The sequence below is a fragment of the Lichenostomus cassidix genome, chromosome Z, assembly GCF_008360975.1.
Source record: "Lichenostomus cassidix isolate B80296 chromosome Z, HeHo_3.0, whole genome shotgun sequence".
NCBI classification, from domain to species: Eukaryota; Metazoa; Chordata; class Aves; order Passeriformes; family Meliphagidae; genus Lichenostomus; species Lichenostomus cassidix.
Genome location: NC_139511.1, coordinates 28,169,757 through 28,189,040, shown reverse-complemented (window position 1 = coordinate 28,189,040; position 19,284 = coordinate 28,169,757). Strand labels below are relative to the sequence as shown.

The following is a 19,284-nucleotide window of genomic DNA, read 5'->3' as shown; positions in this document are numbered from 1 at the left end:
AGCACAATAGCATGCCTCTTTGCACCAGCCCAAATGCTGCTCCAAGAGAATATGAGGTGTCCTGCAGGTGTAGGGGTATATGGAGTGACTGGTGCCTCTTCCCAAGAGTGATACTACCCTCATTCAAGGGAGGTTGAGGTCTGGCTGAGGTGCAGGGCTGAGGTACAGGGCAGCGTGGTGCAGTAGCTATTGGAGAATGCAGCACACCACACAGCAGTAGAGAGGATGAGCAGGAGAGCAACAGGATCCATCCAAGGAGGTGCTTTGCAGAGGTAAGTGCTGGAGCCCTTTGCAGCAGTGACAGGTGCAGGACTTCAGCTGAGTGAACAGCACTTTGGTTCAGGCATCACCAACAGTCAGCTCTGCTGTGCACACCCAGAGAGCTGTGCCAGGCCGCTGTCTTCTCAAGAACCAAGGAGTCTAAACCACAACTTATCAGGACCTAACAGAACCATCCTGAGCAGGATTAAGCAAAACTAAAACTGCTGTGGCTGTACTCCTGTACCAAGGCAGGTTAACTACAAATCAACCACATTACACGAAGTATAGACATCTGTATCCCCACCCTGAGCCCACTGAACTCTCCTGCACAGATGACATAATAGTAATTATATTACTATTTAATTGTCATCCCATAATTGTTTAATTTCATAATTATTTCATAATCAATAAACACCTTTAACTCCACAATGATGACTTATTTTAAGAATTTATCTGCAACAGCTTCTTAAGCTGGGACAGCCAAAAGGCTATGCTGGACTCTGTGGTAGATTTGAACTCCCAGGGTGGGAAGGCTGAGATTCCCAAGGTGGAAAGGTTGGGAGCTTGCGACTAATGGCAACATGAGAATAACTTCTTTTGGTCGTGTAGATATAAACTGAAGGCACTCAGGTGCAACACTCTGAAAACAGGTAAAGAGAAAGAGCCGTGGTCAGGAAAAGACATCTGAGCTCCTCATGAGGACAGAGAAAGTCATGGTAGCTGAAGACTCTACTTTTGCTGACCTCACTGTCTCAGAAAGTTTGCTGCTTGCCAGGGCCTTTGATCTGGAGTGCTTTTGTCAAGCCCTCAGACCATTATCTCCTGTCATCCATGTGGGCACCAGTGACACAGCTGAAGGAGCATCTCATGCATGAGCACATCACTCTGGGGTCTAGCACAGGTGGTATTTGTTTACATTCTTGCTGGTGAAGGACTAGATCTATTCTGTGTGCCAACAGGTTCTATCAGGCAAAAAGATAAATAACGCTATATGTTTCTATTTATCTATATATATGTATAAAAAATAGTGGTTTTTATACTAGGTTTCTGATACCTTATTAGAGTGTAGAAACAGAAGTTGCAATGGGGTTTTAACAAGACTTAAACATTTTATTAACAAAGTGCACAACTCTTACTAAACCTTAACAGCAATCTGTTATTCCATATGTGGGTGCTTCTGCATATTTTGCAGTTCAGAATGTATTAAGCTACTCTATTCATACGAATTGCTTACATATTCTCTAGGTCCAGAGACAAAACTTGAAAAAAAAAGTTAAACTAGCAATCCTTTACAATAAATAAATTCTAGCTGGCTTTTTGGTTGGTTGGTAATTTCCTCCCAGAGAAGTGATTCATTAACTCAGAGCAAATCCCTTATATACTTTGTCAGGAAGTTATTGGTTCTAAAATTTAAGAGCTGGAAATAAGCTGTTAAATATTAAAATCAGTGGTTTTGAAGCACAAACAACTTTCCTGTCATATCATCATATTTGCTAGCTGGCTGAACCTAAAATTTCAGCCTCTTGACTTTGCTATGTTGTTACACAGTTTTCTTTACTTTCAGCTCTGATATGGGTTATTATTTACTAGGTTTCAGTTTTGTTAGCAGAACTAGAGAAACTCCTTAGATAGCAGGAAGTGTAAATGGTAAAATGTAATATGAGTTCTGCAGTTACGTCTGCCTGTGATAAATGTCTTTACTTTTTTGTTAAATATTTACTAGTGCTGACTATAACAATTTTGGTAAAATAAAGATGTATTACTTGATGGGATCTCTGTAGGTTTTTTCCCCTCAAGAGATGGATGAATTTAAATGGAAGTATTTTATTTTCATCCAAGTCTCTGTACCTATGTGAAAAGTGTGCATATATTTGATATATAAACATTAATACATAATTTTGTTTAGATTATGCAGTCTAATGTGTTCCTTATTATAACCTTTATCTGAAAAAAATTATAGTCTCTTAATCTGGCTAAATAAGGAATCAATTAAAATGTTGAAAGACATACCATATCTTACTGCATAACTTGGAACTAACCCAGGACTTTCTGTTGGCATTCCATATCAGAGCTTTTGCTTCTCTTCTTCAGGGGCAGTTGGTGTTTTTAACTAACACGTCAGCACTTGATTTATTTCTAGTGTGATCAGAACAGCTGTTTTAAAGACTTTTTTTCAGGAAGTAATGGTAGAACTATTATGAAGCAAAAAGAAAACTAATTATATGGTAGGTGCTTACCTATATTTTTTGTAGTGTGAATATAAGAAATTTAATTTCTCTTTTGTTTCCCATTGCAAGACAAAGAGCACACACACATGATCTAATACTTTCATTGTCTCTTCACTTCTAAGGGTTTTTTTGGGGAAAAAAAAGGTATTCTTTATGAATAAACATCAGGATTTGCTTTTGGTTACAACATCACCAACTTGGAGTGGTGAAAAAGCTGCAAGTCTGAAACCTCTCTTGCTTAGGAAGGTGATACTTCATGAGCCACTTCCTTTCATGAGCCAAAACAGCATTATCTCTCAATTTCCAAATAGTGATGTGCTGGTTTAAACCAAATTAAACCAAACCCCCTATAGCTTTTCTTCCCTGCTGGCTGTCAACAGGAGGGCACATTCAAAGGCATGCCTGTGTTCTAAAGTCTTTGTTCTTAAAAGCCACAATTTTTTTTAAACTTTCCTTTTCAACCTCCACATATGGTTTCTGTCATTCCTTTCTTCCAATGCCTAGTGGTAATGAAGGGAATTCAGAAAATAGAAGTCAACAATATAGAAGATTCCAGCTAATCTAGAAAGGCTTTTGCTCACAGCTCTATGAGATAGGTACCATTGGATTTCACACTTTCACACCTCGCCAATATGTAAAGAACACATTTTATAGAAAGAGAAGTTTAGCAATATTATCTGGCATCTGGGAAGCTAATTACTTCCGCTCCCATCACGCAAGTAGATGGATGAAATTGTTCATAACTCTCTGAGGAACCAGGAAATTGGAAGGCCAGGAGAGTCCACTGAAAAACAGCTCAGCTCCATCTGGTTTTCACCCGCTACTTCCATATTTATACACCCTCATAAAATCCTACCTGGATCTGACACAATTATTTATTTTCAGGTTTTTTCAGCTTGCTTGTGAATAAGTTGCTTCGTGAAAGAATTGAGTAATGGAATTTCATCATACTGAGTATCAAGAGAGCTCTGATATAATTAACTGAATTCTTTAAAGGGTAAAAAACATGATGTGACATCGACAGCACATCAAACTTATTTAATCCTGTACATAATTTTGGGGTAATGTACCAGAACTTTCATTTCTCAGTTGTATCAAAGGCGTTCTATCTGTCATAGTATGTTCTCTCCCTAGATATAAAGAGTACAAGGAGGTTACAAAAGGTTCAGAAGATCCAAGGTGCAAAGCTTGCTCCCTTTACTAAATACTCCCCTACCAAGCCAAGAAACTTGTAAAAATGAAAATTTTCCGGTGGTGCCTGCCCTGGAGTTGCATAACTTGAGTTTAATGAGGATATAACATCCAAAGTGCTACAAAATGTTTATCTGGGTATAAAATGAAGTAAATTCTCCTTTGAAAAGCCTTACATTTTTACCTTTTTTTCTAATCTTGTCTTACTAATCTTGTCAAAACAGAGACCAGGGATGCTGAAAGAATTAAAAAAAAAAAAAGTATACCTAAGAAGTGGTATTTTTTCCTGTTTTTTCCGTCTTCCAGTTACCAGTCTGTCAAGCAACAATTCCTGCATGAGGAAAAAACACTGCTAGTGAGTTATTACTCTTGTGAATGTGACAGCTGCAGTAATAATCCTTTACCTCACTTTTTTCCTACTGTCTAGGGCAGCAGGTCTGCTACACATGTGAAATGGAAAGGATGGCTAGCCTTCAGCTGCTGCCATATTGCATGGCTGCTGGCAGCAGACGTGTTGGCAGACTTGGCTGAAGACAACCATTGGATGGTTTAGCTTGTTTTGACTGGTTATACTGGTTGCTCAGAGATAAGAAGGGAAGTTAAAGCACAACAAATGTAGTTCACACCTGCCTATGTGTTATAGCTTATAGATATGTATCTGGGGAGTAAGTTGCTAAAAAATATTCAAAATCTCCCATTTCATTTACACCTTAATGACAAAAACTACCATTCCACATTCTTCTATCAAAGAAACCCTGTGACTACCTGCCCTGGTAGGTGATGCAGTAGCAAATGTAATTATTTGTTAATTGAATGCATTTTCACCTTTTTGTAGAAAGAAGTATTACTTCCTCAGACTTTTGAAATAGTCAAATTCTGATGCCATTATAAGGAAATTTCCCAGATCATAGGAAAGACTTGCTCACATGAGTTTCAGCTTTCCAAATCTTGGGCCTCTGACTCTTAAGAGGTGAAGAACTATTAGATCAATACAAAAGAAATACATTTCAAGGGCACAGCCTATGTTGAAAAGAAAGGCAGGGCAGGCCAGTGGAACTCCACTTAACCTGCTCCACTGCTTGACTGCCTTTAGGGTGAAAAGGTCTCTCCTCAGATCTAGCCTGAATACCTTGTTTGAAGTTCTGCCCTCTGTCTCTTGTCCTCACAGTGTGCACTACTGTAAAGAACTTTGGTCTATCTTCTTGAAAACCTCTGTGTCAGTACTAATAGGGGTGCTATGAGATATCCTGGAAACTGTCTCTTCTTCAGGTAGAATAAGTCCTTCTCCCTCAGCCTCTCCACACAGGATAAGTGCACCAGCCCCTAATCACTCTAGTGGCTCTCCACTGGACTTGCTCCAGCACTCTGTCATGCGCTTCCTTTATTGAGGTCAAAACTGGATGCAATACTCTAATGGAGTGCTGGGGAGGCAGTGATAATCTCTTCTCTCAGCCTACCAGCTGTGCTTCTGGACAGCACAGGATGCTGTTGATCCTGCTTGTTGCCAATGTGCACTAATAGCTCTTTGAGAACCAAGACACCCATGACGTTTTCTACAGTGCAACCCTGCTGCCTGTCTGCTCATTTGGATATCAAAGAAAGTGTGTCCCCTGATAACCAGTGCTGTACACAGGTAACAAGGAATGAGGAGAAGGCTGAGGTACTCAACAACTTTTTTCACCGCAGTCTTCAATGGTAACCTCTCTTCCCACACATCTCAAGTGATGAACAGCAGATGGGGACTGGAGAGGCAAAGTGTCCCCCCACTCTAAGTAAAGATCAGGTTCATGACCATCTGAAGATCTTGAACATCCCTAAGTCTATAGGAGCTAATGAGATGCATCCCAGAGTCCTGAGGGATGAGGCCCATGTAGTTGCCAAGCCAGTCTCCATGATATTTGAAAAGCTGTGGCTATCATGTGAACTCCCAGGCAACTGGAAAAGGGAAAACATTGTACCCACCTTTAAAAGGGTAGAAAGAAGGACCCCAGGAACAACTGACTGTCAGTCTCACCTCTGTGCCTGGGAAGATCATGGAACAGATCCTCCTGGAAGCTGTGCTAAGACACATGGAGGACAGGGATGTGATTTGGGACAGCTAGCATGGCTTTACCAAGGGCAAGTCCTGCCTGACCAACCTTCAAGTCTTGTCTGATGACTCTATCAGTGGACAAGGGCAAGGCTATAAATGTCATTTATTAGGACTTTGGCGAAGTCTTTGGCATTGTTCCCCCAGCATCTTCTCTCTAAACTGGAGAGAGATGGATTTGATGGGTGGACTGTTAAATGGATAAGAAATTGGTGGCAGCCAGAGGGTAGTGGTCAGTAGGTCAGAGTTCCAACAGATATCAGTGACAAGTGATGTCTCCCAGGGGTCTGTATTGGGACCAGTGTTATTTCATAGATGAAGGGCATCCTCATCAAGTTTGCAGATGAGACCAAGCTAGTGGTGCTGTTGACCACTGAAGGACAGGATGCCATCCAGAGGGACCTGTACAAGCTTGAGTAGTGGGCCTATAGGAATCTCATGGGATTAAACAAGACCAAGCTCAAGGTGCTGCATCTCACCTATGCCAACCCCCAGTATCAGCACAGGCTGGGGATGAGCAGAGCAGAGCAGCCCTGTGAGAAGGACTTGGGGAGCTGGTGGGTGAGAGGCTGGACATGACCCAGCCATGTGCACTGCCAGCCCAGAAAGCCAAACGTGTCCTGGGCTGCATCCAGAGCAGTGTGGGCAGCAGAGAAGGGACGGGATTCTGCCCCTCTGCTCTGCTCTGCTCTGGTGAGACCCACCTGGAACTCTGCATCAGCTCTGGGGTCCCAGCACAGGAAGGACATGGACCTGTTGGAGGGAGTCCACAGGAGAGACACCAAGATGATTAGAGGGAGGGAACACCTTGCCTACAAGGAAAGGCTAAGAGAATTCAGATTGTCCAGCATGAAGAAGAGAAAGCACCTAATTGTAGCCTTCCACTGCCTGAGGGGAGCCTACAAGAGAGCTGGAGAGGAGCTTCTTATAAAGGTGTGTATTGACAGAACAAGGGGGGATGGCTTCAGACTGACAGAGAGAAGGTTTAGATTGGATATTGGGGAAAAAATTCTTTTCTGTGAGAGTGGTGAGGCACTGGAAGAAGTCACTCAGAAACGCTGGGGATGCCCCAGCCCTGGAAGTGTTCATAGTCAGGCTGGATGGGACTTTGAGCAAATTGATCTAATGGCAGGTGTCCCTGCCCATGGCAGAAGAAGTTAGATGATCTTTAAAGTTCCTTCCAACCCAAACCAACCTTCAATTCTATAATACGATTCATTTCTCCTAACTGTTCATTACACTTATGGCAGTGTAATGACTGTTCCCGCAGCTTGGTGTCATGTGCACACTTGATGTTACTTGAAAATACTGCTGTCTGTCACCTTGATAAACATACTCAATGCCCAGCTTCTGGGAGAGACCTCTGTAATATTCCTCCAACTATGGGCCACCATGCGGAGTTCTCCTGTTCTACCTGCTGAGCTCAACCATCCAACCACTTTTGTACCCATCTAGTTGTCTACCCATGCTGAACCATTACGTTCCACTTTGGGTACAAGAATATTGCGGGAGACCAAGTCATAAAGCTTGCTGAAGCCAAGGTTACACTGGTGTCCCCTCCTATACAGATTTACACATCTGTCATGGAAAGCAATCAAGTTGGTCAGGCTCCACTAACCATTGTCAAATCCAATACTGGCTGTTCCTCACTGTCCTCTTCTCCATGTGCCCAGAAATGTGTTCTGAGAGGCCTTGTGCTAAGAATTTTACAAAGACCAAAGCAAGGCTGTTTGCCAAAGCAAGGCTGAGTTTGTGTAAGATGGAACCCACTGTTATGTGCTTTGGCTAACTCATTGTCTTCAGCAGGCACGCATCTTCAAACAAAAGGGTTTCACACTGCTTCCCTCTTTCCTATCCTCTTCTATGTTTGGGACTTCATGCGGTCTGTAGTATCTTAGATATGTTTTCTAAATCATGTTTGTTGAAGCAGTTAGAAGTATTTCAAAGCTTTTGTAGGTAACTGCTCACTCTTTCTCCAACCATAAAAAGCCATAGTATGCTTTCTTTGGTCTTTTAAGTTATTTCTACTGTTTTTCCTTGAGAAGGTCAATTCCTCCTGACCATAAGTATATTCACATTAACGACACGGAAGGGAGATGTAAAGTAAGAGTAGTAGAAATTAGAAGATGCTAAGAAATTTTAGAAGAACTTCACTGCTGGTCTACAGGACAAGAGCATTTATTACACAAGAGGTTTATTACACCCTTCACCAAAATACAGATAAATCAGAGCTAGGAACAAAAATTTTAACTATTTTTTTCTTGTCGCTTATGGCTTAATGAGGATACCTGGGTGTGTTTTGAACAGCTCAGCAGAGATTCTCAATACAACACTGAGATCAAGGACCCAGTCTGACAAGTTGAGATGTGGACAGCATACATCTATCTATAAAAAAATCCAAAGCGACAGCCTTCCTTCCAGTCCCAACCTATTCCACCCCTAATAGTTTATGCAATCTAATAAGTGAAAGAAACAGAGGCATTTCAGAGACTAGCAACATGGGAACATCCAGGTGTGTAAACGTTTTCTAAACTAGCAACAAGAAGGTTAAGTGAACAAAGGACAAAAAAAGCTGTGTTACAGAGGAGGGAGAGTGCTTGGCAGAACCCCTTATCTTTTTTACAAAGTCAGAGATGTTGAGTGTAGAGGGCAAAACCTATGGCAAATCATCTACTGCCAATGCATCATCACAGTGATGAGGTGGAGCTTTGTGTGCTCTAGAACGGTACAATGATGGGATAAAAAACCCACCCAGATTAATGTCATGGCAAGAAAGGGGAGGTCTACCCTCTGAGTCCAAAAAAGCGCAGCGAAGCTGATGAAGGGGCTGGAGCACAAGCCTTGTAGGAAGCAGCCCCTCGAGGGAGCTGGGGTTGTTTAGCCTAGAGAAAAGGAGGCCCGGGAGTGACCTTATCACTCTCCTACAAGTCCCTGAGGGACTTGTAGCCAGGTGGGGGTCGGCCTCTTCTCCGAGGCAGCAAGGCACAGGAAAAAGAACAAGCTGTGCAGCTGCGCCGGGAGAGGTTTGGGACGGACGCTAGGAGGAGTTTCTGCACAGAGCTCGGTTAGACGCCGGCCCGGGCAGGCGGTGCAGCCGCCGCCGGAGGTGCCGCAGGACAGGACAGGCCGGGCGCGGCGCGGAGGGCGCGGCCAGCAGGGGGCAGCGCGGCGCCGCCCGCCGGGCGCTGCCGGGCACCGCCCCTGCCCGCCCCTGCCGCCGCCCGGGGGCGGAAGCGCGGGCGAGCGAGCGAGCGGCGGCCGGCGCGGAGCGCGCGGAGCGGGCGCGCGGCGGGAATGGCGGACGGGACGCGCTCGCTGCGCGGCGGGAGCGGCGGGAGCGGCGGCGGCGGCAGCCCGGCCTCCAGCCCCGTGCTGGGCGGGCGGGGCCGCGCCGCGGCGGGGGGCAGCAGCCCGCCGGGCCACGCGTTCCGCAGGGTGACCCTGACCAAGCCCACCTTCTGCCACTACTGCACCGACTTCATCTGGGGGCTGGCCGGCTACCAGTGCGAGGGTAAGGCTGCCGGGGCGGCGGCGGGCGCGGGGACCTGCCGGGGACGCGTCCGGGGCGAGGTGGGGGGGAAAATTGCCTGAACGTGCTACTGATATAAACTCTATTCGTAATTAGTATCAACAAACTATAGTACTGAAATCCAATGCTAAAATCCAGTGCAAAAACACAATACTGAAGCATAATACTGAAACACGATAATAAAAATAGTGCATTCTGTCACAAAAAAGAAGTATGTAATGGTAGTAACAAAAATTTTAAATAGTAACGAAAATTCTAATAATAATAGTCGTAAATTGCAAAAATCAATTCTGAAAACAGCAGTAGTGCTGAAAATTCTGCTCTTACAAAAAAATTATAGTAATAAATTCTAGCAATGATAGAATTGATAATTCCTAAGGAAGGTAACAAAAACCGGAGGTGTGTCCTTGCTGAGCCCGGTGTGGTGACACGGGTGTGCGCTGTGATCCAGCAGTGCCCGTCCCGGGCAGACCCACCGTGAGCCACCGAGCGTGCCAGCAGCTCTCAGCAGCTCCATCCTAGGGCACCTTTACCTGCTGAAACGCCTGATGGCAGGAAGAATCTGAGACCTGTGTGGAGTTTGAGCCTTTTAAACCTTGGCTCATGCCAGGAAGGGGAGAAGGAATGCCTAGGTTTCCTTGTTGGCCTATGCAGCAGCTGAGGTTCTTGGAAGGGACAGAATTATGGTTTGTTCTGATGCAGCAAAATCCAGTGGTGTCATAGGAAAAAGAGTGGTTCTCTGTGTCCCTCTTTAAAGGAAAACAAACACACCACCACCACCAACAAAAAAACCCAAACGAAACAGCACCGTGATGTCTTCATGAGCATATGCAGCCCAGCTGGCTTGGGTTGCAGCTCCAAGGCCAAGTCTGAAGAGCCAGGTTGTACAAGAGCCTCATTGTTTGGGTGCGTGTCAAACAAGGCTGTAGGTGTAGAACGAGTACCCTCCACTTCTTGAAAAAGCTCCTGCCTTTTGTCATTGCCATGGATAAAGAGGGTGCAGGATTAGGTTGGGTGAAAGTCACGTTCCTGTGTGGTGCAAAGTCTTGCAAGGATGGTTTTATAGTTGCTTAAAAGTTTTCTGAGTGATGTGTTGTTCTGTCTGTGTAGCATAAAGTCACTGCTTATCCTGATAAGCAGAAAAAGCCCCAAGCTCAACATGATAATTTTTTTCATTGTGAAAATGCACAGAACCAGTCTTCTATGGTCTCTTCGATCACTGACTTAAAACGTGGCAAATTATTGGAGTCATAAAACTGGGCATTCAGGTGCCAGTTTGTCAGTTAAAGATCTGAGCAGTTTTGGTAATGCTAACAGGTAGAAAAATGTGAAAGGAGCAGAATGTCCAGAATGTCTCACTTTTTTTGCCATGCACATATTACATACTTAAAAGTGGTGTATTGCTGCAAGTTGCATTTAGGTTTTTACTGTAGTTTTCCGCTGACAGTTTGTGTTCTGGAACTGGTTTTTCCCTTTGGCTTTTCCAGCAGAATTCTGGATAAAGCATCCTTAGCACCACTGTGTAATGACCATGTCCTGATGATGCACTTCCAAGCTCCAGGGTTAAGATATCTCTTTTAAACTTACATTTGAAAACTCCACCCCAAGCAAGGCACTTCTGTGAACAGTAATATGAGAGAGAGGAAATGCTCTTAGTTTTCATTAGCTCTAATATTCCTTGCTCAGAGTGTGTAGTAACACCCCGTGATGGCACCTGGCACATCAGTGTCTCCACTGGGTGAAGAACTGATTTTTTTTTTAAATGTTTTTTGTCGGTTTGTCTATTTCCAACCAGCTGTGCTTAGAGTCATATTTGTCTTTCCAACAACTTACTGCTAAACAACAAATTTCAAAAGCACCTGATGGGTCATTTTCTTTTTCTGACAAGTTCCAAGTAATTTAATAAATGCCAATGTGATGTCTTAATTATATTTTCAGTAAATTCCATTTAATGGTTACCTCCTTGTCACATTTACCTTGATTAATGGAGCTTGCTCACTCCGCTGTAGGAAGTGGTAGGAGTGCCAGCCTGTTCAAACAACAAAGTAACCCACCCAGCTGTTAATGAAGGAAACGTTTGCTGTAGACTTGAAAAACATGGTAGATAATTGCTACCTCCGTTTTCTTCTCAGAGAGTCTGTGTTTGCAGGTGTAATTGTGTTCGGGCTCCTTTTGATGAGCCACTTACTGGCTTCAAAATGAAGCCATGGAGGGGCCTTTCCCTGAGAGGACTTGCAGTGGTTGCTGTTCCAGTTCCGTGAGATCAGATGCTCAGGCTCCTGATGCTGTTTGTGTTGACATTCCTTACCAAAACAGAAAGCTTCCAAACTTTGAAGGGAGTCAAGTATGCTGGTGATGCCATTCTGTCCATTATAGAGAGGAAAGGAAAAAAAAAAAAAGAAACAAACCAATAAAGCCCACCTCTTGTCTGTCATTAGTTTGAGTAGTTCTGCGGCCTAAATGAGCTGGATTAGTGTTTTAATTGTGGTCATCCTTTAGACCCTTGGAGAATAGCATCTTCTATATGTGAATTATCAAGTCTGTGGAGTTTTTCTGTAAACTTACCAACTACTCAACAGACTGGCACATGTCCATGTGGCTCACATAGCTGTGTAGCAAAAATGCAAGAAAATAAAATGAATTCTCAAAAGATTTCTGATAGAGCAAGACAGGATAAGGGATCCTTAGCTTTTCTTCTTATGAACTCCAAAAAATACACAGAAGTTATGCTCTGATGCTCACCATGCAAGGGACAAAGTGTCCTGCATCTAATCTGTTTGTTTAAAAGTAAGATACTGCTTCCCTCTCCAGGTCAGGGCCAGACCACTGTCTGGCTTTGTATGTGTTTTGTATGGTATTGAAGGTATTCTAGAGGAGAATTGCAGCTCTCTTGCTTAGATTGGCAAGGTATTTTTACAAGTGCAATTTTACAGGGAAGGTGGTAGTCTTCCTTTGTGGATTAGGTGTCCAGTTGGGTCTGAAGATGTCACTGTATTAAGCCTCTGTGCACATATTTATTGTAATATCAACCAGGCTTGCATCTGTGGTTTATTCACATGTCCTTCCTGCCCCAACAAATCTGTTTTTGTAAACCTTTTGTAAGTAACTATTTTTCTTAACACTGTGACTTCCTTTGATAAGTGTGTGTGTATGTGTGACAGCATAAGTGATGCTTGAGTTGTAACACGAAAAACTGCTCTCTTACATTGCTCTTGCTTTCTTAAGCATGGTCATTTCAGGTTTGAGTGGGTTTAAATTTCCTTAGGCTTGGCAAAGAAGAGGCAGTGTAAGTGATTGAGGTTTTGTGCTTGTGTGTATGCATGTTGAAAATGAAAAATACTAAATACATGAAGTTTGTATAAGAAGTAAAGGGAGCTCTTACTGGTAGTTCACAGAAGGACCAATTTCATACACTAAAAGGTAGCTAGCAGATATTTTGTATTAGAGTTTGGGATTAGTTTTAGCCACCAATAAATACATTTCTTTTCACAGTGCTTTTATTCTACGTAGAACACTTCAAGGAAAAAAAATTGGAAGAATTGTGAATCTGTATACTTTGGGGGCTGCAAATATTTCCAGTTCTATAAAACTTTCTAATGTAAACGTGGTTTGGTTTATTTTAGCCAAAAATAAAATGTAAGGGATTTAAGTAATAAGGAGGTTTGATTGCAAATTTAGAACTGTTTAACCACTTTAGGGTTTTTGTATCTATATATTTCATTAGAAAATTTATGGGAAGCTGCTGTTGTGGACTTCTTAATATGTCTGTTTCTACTTGGGAAATATCATTTGAGAAGGTAGAGTACCTGTCTTGATATGAAGGCTCTAAGTCAAATAATATTTTGGGAAACAGCATCCTTGTTTTCTATTTTTGTTTTGGGGGTGGGGGAGGAGTTGAGGGGGGTTTGGGGTGGGTTCAATTATTTTCTTTTTAAGCTTCTAAGCAGAACCTCCAAACTTATCCAAAGATGTATAAATCTTTGTTTCTCTTAATCTGATTAAATGTTGGCTGACAACACCACAGCTTTTCCAGAATTAAATGTAAACGGTGAAGCTGTAAATGGTGAATATTTATGCCATAAATCTCAGATTTGGCAGGACAGCGAGAAAGCTGCTGTGATTTATATAGGCATGTCCCAGACATGGACAAACTGTGTTGTTCCTTGTTGATTTAGGAGAGCATGGAGATGTTCAGACAGCATTTGCAGCAGTTTTCAGATGCTTATTTTGGACCTGTTTTGAATGCAGTCTCATACATTTAAAGGCTGTTCTAAGAAAATAGAGTCACATGGGGAAGGTGTGTTAAAGCTGGGAGTTAGATGAACAGGGAGTTTGTTGAGATGTGGAAGTAGTAGCAGGGAATAAGGGGACAAGGAGCAATCTCCTTGAACTCTCATCCTTTTGAGTTAGTTCTGTTGTTAAGACAGACATCTGAAACATCCTTGACCCTACAGGTTTCATTCAGATCTGTTTTGAAGGAAGTGAGTAATGTATGAGGTTCCCCAAAAGTCTTAATGCTTGCAGTTCAAAAGGAAAAACATGTTCTTCCTTCTTGTGATGAGTTACACTTGCTTTTGGTGCATTTTGAACTAAAAATAAAAGCTGCAAGAAGGTAAAACCACAGTACATTTTTGCTTCTATCCTCCAATCAGCTTGAATGTTCAAGACTTTGCTTGCTTTATTCTACTGTGGTTTTCTTGTCGGTGGTGAGGCCTTTCTGTGCAACAATAAGATGTTTGGTGCTGAAATGTTTGAGTGAATGTGACTTTGCTCCATTTAAAACTTTGATGGAGCCATCTGACTCTGAATTTATCTTGTGAGCGAACACAGACTGTCAAAAAAAGAAAAAGAAAATCCACTTAAAAAGATTTCCACAAATAAAACCTTAAACAGAAACTTGGCTCAGTTCTGGTTAAGCTGATATGCATGTTGACAAAAATGTTCAGAGCATTGACTGACACATTGAAAAGTGCAATTTACTGGTCTGGATTTGAAGGATAATCTGTATTGTAGTGAAAAGAATTTATGTTTTTCTCTTCTGCACTTCCTTCTGACAGTGCCTCAGAGGAAAGTATCACTGTCACCATCAGTGGCGCAGAGAAAAGGACAGGGAGCTTTGTGAGAATGCACACAGCTTTTGTAGCTGGAAGCTATAGTTTGTGTTGATAGCATTAGTCCAGATTTCAGTCAAGAAACTCAATTAGGTAGTAAATAACTTACTGCAGAAAGTGCTAAAGCCTGTAATCCAATACCAAGCCTTGCACAGCGCTTTCATATATCATCTGTGTTGCTGCCTCAGTCTGACTTGGTGAGCAGTGACAAAAGCAGTAAGGAAGGTGCTCATCAACCCATCGTGGTGTGAAGGGGCTGCGGCTGGTGCTCTGCAGGTTCTCTTTCAAGATGATCGTTTATCAGATATTCCTTAGACATAATATGTTCAGGTGTTTCTCAGCCATCTTCACGGGTAATACCCCAGCGTCCTTTTAATCTTGCACAAAATTTTTCAATCTTCCTCTAGTAAGTTTCCCACAGACCATAGTTCTTGCAATGCTGTGCTAAGAGTCTAGAAAGATTTTATTCTTTCTTGCAGTTGTGTGGGAGATAAATGCCTGACTAGTTATTTCTTTGTAATAAACAAAGGACAGTTAACTCTAAGGCTTTCCCCGTAAAACGTGTTCTAAGTACTGAGCCTTTTTACATCATTTTCCTTAAAACCTGTGCAGTATTTCAGTCAGAAGTGATCTCAGTATTCCATAGGTGGAGAAGTACTTGCCTGTTCCAATCTTCAGTGATGTTTTCATGCATTTGCTGGGTGCTAATGCAGTTCCTGCTTAAGATTTGCTTTCTTTTTGGAAACTGGTACATTTTGGTAACACCCCTTGCTCTAGAGATGGCATACATTCCTTCTTTGTAGATGCAGGAGTCTGTATTAACATGGGCTGCAGTGCACGTCTCTGTGTGATTATTCTGTCCTCCTTCAGTTTAGTGCTACTCTATTTTTTTCTACTGGTGATGTTACTTTTATTTCGATGTTTCCCCGACGACGTTGGTTAATATCCTGGGGTTTTCCACGTGAAATAACCCCATTAAGCAATCACTTTCCACCGAGAATTGCTTTACAGCAGGGACCGTGCTATGTTCAATGGCCTTTAATGACCCAGCTGTAATTGTAACTCAAGGTGGGGCCTCCTGCTTTTACTGCCGGGGGAACGAACGGCATGCAAGGTTTTTAGTTTTCCTTTTCCTGTTGGTAGTTTGTAACAAATGTTTCTGTTGATTCCACCCACCACCACCCGAACTAGGAACTGTAAATCCAGGGATAAGGCATTTTGCTTCATTTTTTTGGTGGGTTCCCTCTGGGCAGGGTGTCTTTGCCTTTGATTACATGCTGTTTATAAGTTGTTCACAGTGTTGCATTGCTTCTTAGTGTCCCACAGAAAGCCGGCTCTCTTACTGATTTTGGAGCTCCATTCTCAGGTGGCAGCTTTGAATTTTCATTGAACCAGGATGTCCCCGGATGACCTTTGCTTTTTGGTTATGTCACTAGTTTCTTCCAGATGTGTTTCTAACTCTGCATTTCATTAGCTCAAACTAACATCCTTCTGGGCTACTTGTTGCTCAGTTAGATCCATCCTGAGCTGGCTCATGAAAATGCCTTTGGTGAACTGCTTTTGCAACACCTACAGAAAACAGGTGACGAAGTTGTTTGAATATATTTAATTTGACTCAGCTCCGGTGTGGAATGTGCAGGTTGTGCTATATATACCTTTCTAAAGGATTAAACAGTACATGCTGATCAACTCCTCTTCTTTTTGGGTTTTGTTGTTGTTTTTTTTCCCCAGCCTTTTTGTTTAATAGTAGGTTGTCAGGGTTATTTCCTAACAGGTTTTGAGAAGCCTGTTGGGAAATACTCCCAAGCAGAGAGCAAAACCTAATGTGTGTATATTGCAGTGTGATAAGGAGCACACTAGAAGCATACTTCTTTTTGTTCTAAGTGTGCTACCACAATGTTCTTCCTTTTAAACCATATTGTTGCCTACTGTTGTCTCACTTGTGGAAGTTTGTTACTCAGTAGAGTACAGTCAACCCCTCATTTCACTTCCTGTTCTTATTTAAGTATTTTTGTTTGCTTGGCTCTAGAGGAATGGGGGTGTGTGCGTGTATGTATTCATACATATATATTCACATATATTTATGTGACTCTGTTGCTTTTTTTCCTGTTTAAAATTGAATATCAGTGATTTACTTGTAAATATGTTTAGGATTATTAATATCATGTGCCAGTATCACTCACCTGCTTGGCTTCTTTTTAAATACCAGTTGTATGATAAAATTGTCATGGCACTTACTATTGTAAAAATAACATTGTTTGAGACCTAAAACAACTAACAGAATAAACAATGCTGTATTTGACCACAGTTTAATGCATCGCTGAGGATTTTATATACACAGTACTGCTAGAGACATTCTGAATATTTGGCTAAACAGATTTTCTTGTAAGGAATTATTGAATTGTTGAATTATTTGAACTTCAGGTGTTAAAGTAGGAGCGTTGTGCTGTTCTGCTGGGTGGTATTAGGTTATGGTGGCTGGGAAATAGGACATCCCGTTTAAGTGCAAGAATGCATCAAAAAAATCTCAGTTCCTCATTGCTTTTCGTTCTGCTTGGCAGATGGTGTCACTTTTTGGTGTCTTGGTTTGTCATACTACAATTCAGGAAATGAGTCTCTCCTTCTTCTGCAATACTTTCTCTGCAGAATGTGAAAATAATAACTGGTACACCTAGTTAACCAGTGAACATGAGAAATAATCCACTAACCAGTTCCTTAGGTGTTTCAAGCAAAAATACTTCCTCAGGGAAGCCATTATGTGGCTGGGATCTTAACTTGGGATCCCAGGAAGTTGCTAAGATTCCTCTAAGTATGAAGATGGCATGAGGGGAGGCTCTGAACATAACATGAAAAAGCTAATCCTATTTGAGACTGTGGATGCTTTCTTTCAAAATAAGAAAGGCTTTTTAGGAGATGACAGATCTTCTTCAGAATCTAGTTAGGATGGCAGAGTGAGTTTAAATCATCACACTCATAAATTTGCATGGAAGACCGATTAGGACTAGCAATCCTGGAATGTATCTGCAATAAAGAGAATTCCTTAGAATTAAAACAAAGGTGTGGGCTGTGCAACAATTTAGGAAAAACTGCATTTTCGCATTCAACCTCTTCTCAAAGTAGTGTTGATCTGGAGTACTGGAAAAGCTGATTTTAAAAATTTTGGATATTCACAAGCATTCAGATAATTTAAAAGTCTCAAGGCACTTTTGCACGCTGTTGACCAGATTTTGGGTGGGTGCTGTTGGATGTCCCAGTGGCATAGTACTGCACTGGAACAGTCGTGCCTAGCAGGTAGACATGTGAGCTGTGAGCAGTGTGTCTACCCTCACAGCTGGACAGTCATTGGTAGTAATAGGAGCCCTTCCAAAAAGTAGTAGTCACAATCCCTTTATCCTAGAAGGGGTTGAAAGTGGTGCTTAAAATTATGTGTGATGCTCCAACCCTCTGTCTGGATGCTGGGTTGACTTAATTCTGTAAACAGAAGATGCTGAGTGAGAAATTGAACATGTGATCCAAAATGAGGAGGGTGTGAAAGAAAAGATATAACCTCAAAAACAAAAACAACTTTAAAGATTCCAGTTTTGATTTCTGTGCAGAAATCAAATACAGACTTACATGCTCATATTTTCTCTTGTCAAGAAGTTAACTAACAGCAGCTGGGACTATTAGGCCTTGCTAGCCAAATCATTTTTTTTAAAAATAGGCTAAAGTAGAAGGTAAAAATGGTATAATGTTAGAAATACTCTTCAAAACAGCCAGATATTGTTGTGTTCATTTTGGTTTTGACCTCTGTTTTTCTATTCCTATTATATTCTGTTTACTTCAGAAAGCTCCTGTGTGGCAAGTGCCTGGAGATTTCTTGACACTATTGTATTTTTCATTCAAGCACCTTTTCTTCAGGTGAACCAAGTAGATTATTTAAAAATAAATCCTTAAGATAATGGAGATATATTACACTTTCTCAGTTTTGCTTTCATGCATTTAATTTTGCTCAGTGTAAGTTTTTTCTTAAATATGCTGTCATGGGAAACCTTAAGAACCTTTCAGCATGTGTTGATAATTCACATGTATAAATTAATAGCTGATTATGCTACATAGAAAATTAAGATCAAGTGCAACAAGAACTTTCTCTGTCTGATCAATTGGAAAGACCATACCAAACAACACTAAACTGAAATGAAAATATAAGCCTTGATATAATGTGGTCCCTTTTTGGGAAAGATTTATAGTTTTTCAGAGATAGATTTTGAATCTTACTGTTTATGAACAGAGCCATTTTAACTTGGAAGTTCTGGTGTATTCATCAGTGGTATATATAACTTGTCACTGCAGGCTTCTGATCTCCAGATAGATGTAAACACTCATCTTCTATGAATTTTGTATGATCTTAGACATGTGAAAAAGACTGTTCCTTTAATTCAGGATAAATATAGTCTGCAGTCTCATCAATGACTCAAGCCTAAGTGGTAGAACTAAAATCCTCCCACTTTCTTAACAGGAATCTTTCTAGGATGCTTGAAGTGAATAAAATTAAAAACCAGGATTTAAAAAAAAAAAATCATGGAGATCAGCACTTTCCATTTGCTAGCCTTTCTGGAAATAGTGCCTTGTGAGTGTTTTGTTTTCCTGATTCACCACTGCATGAATCATTTGGCTTTAGTTTTCTGACCATGTCAATAGCTTTGTAGTAACCACACTGAAGAAAATACTGAATGTACTTACCCAATTGGCACAGGATTCTTTGTTTTCTGCATTTTTTTTCCTCTCTCCTTTCCAGCTCTGTGCTTTTTTCATTCAAATCCTATAGTTGTATACACTTCTGAATGTGATGCAACTTGGAAATGAAGCCCTATAGGAATGACAAGTAGAGGTTGC

The 19,284-nt window shown here is 41.6% G+C and overlaps 1 protein-coding gene and 1 long non-coding RNA gene across 3 annotated transcripts in view; one reads left to right on the top strand and one right to left on the bottom strand.

The window, feature by feature from the left end:
- Nucleotides 1-619: 619 nt before the first annotated feature.
- Nucleotides 620-6,615, bottom strand: LOC146424586 (uncharacterized). Its single transcript, XR_014846932.1, has 4 exons — nt 6,474-6,615; nt 3,947-4,011; nt 3,560-3,619; nt 620-901 (listed from the first exon to the last, which is right to left on the bottom strand). It is a non-coding gene; the product is annotated as an uncharacterized LOC146424586 (long non-coding RNA).
- Nucleotides 6,616-9,020: 2,405 nt separating this feature from the next.
- Nucleotides 9,021-19,284, top strand: part of DGKQ (diacylglycerol kinase theta) — a 91,668-nt gene continuing 81,404 nt past the window's right edge. For both annotated transcript variants that reach the window (XM_085043276.1, XM_085043277.1), the window contains exon 1: nt 9,021-9,280. In XM_085043276.1, coding sequence (XP_084899402.1) covers nt 9,064-9,280 — 217 coding nt within the window. In that variant the 5' untranslated portion in view covers nt 9,021-9,063. The remainder of the gene's footprint in view (nt 9,281-19,284) is intronic.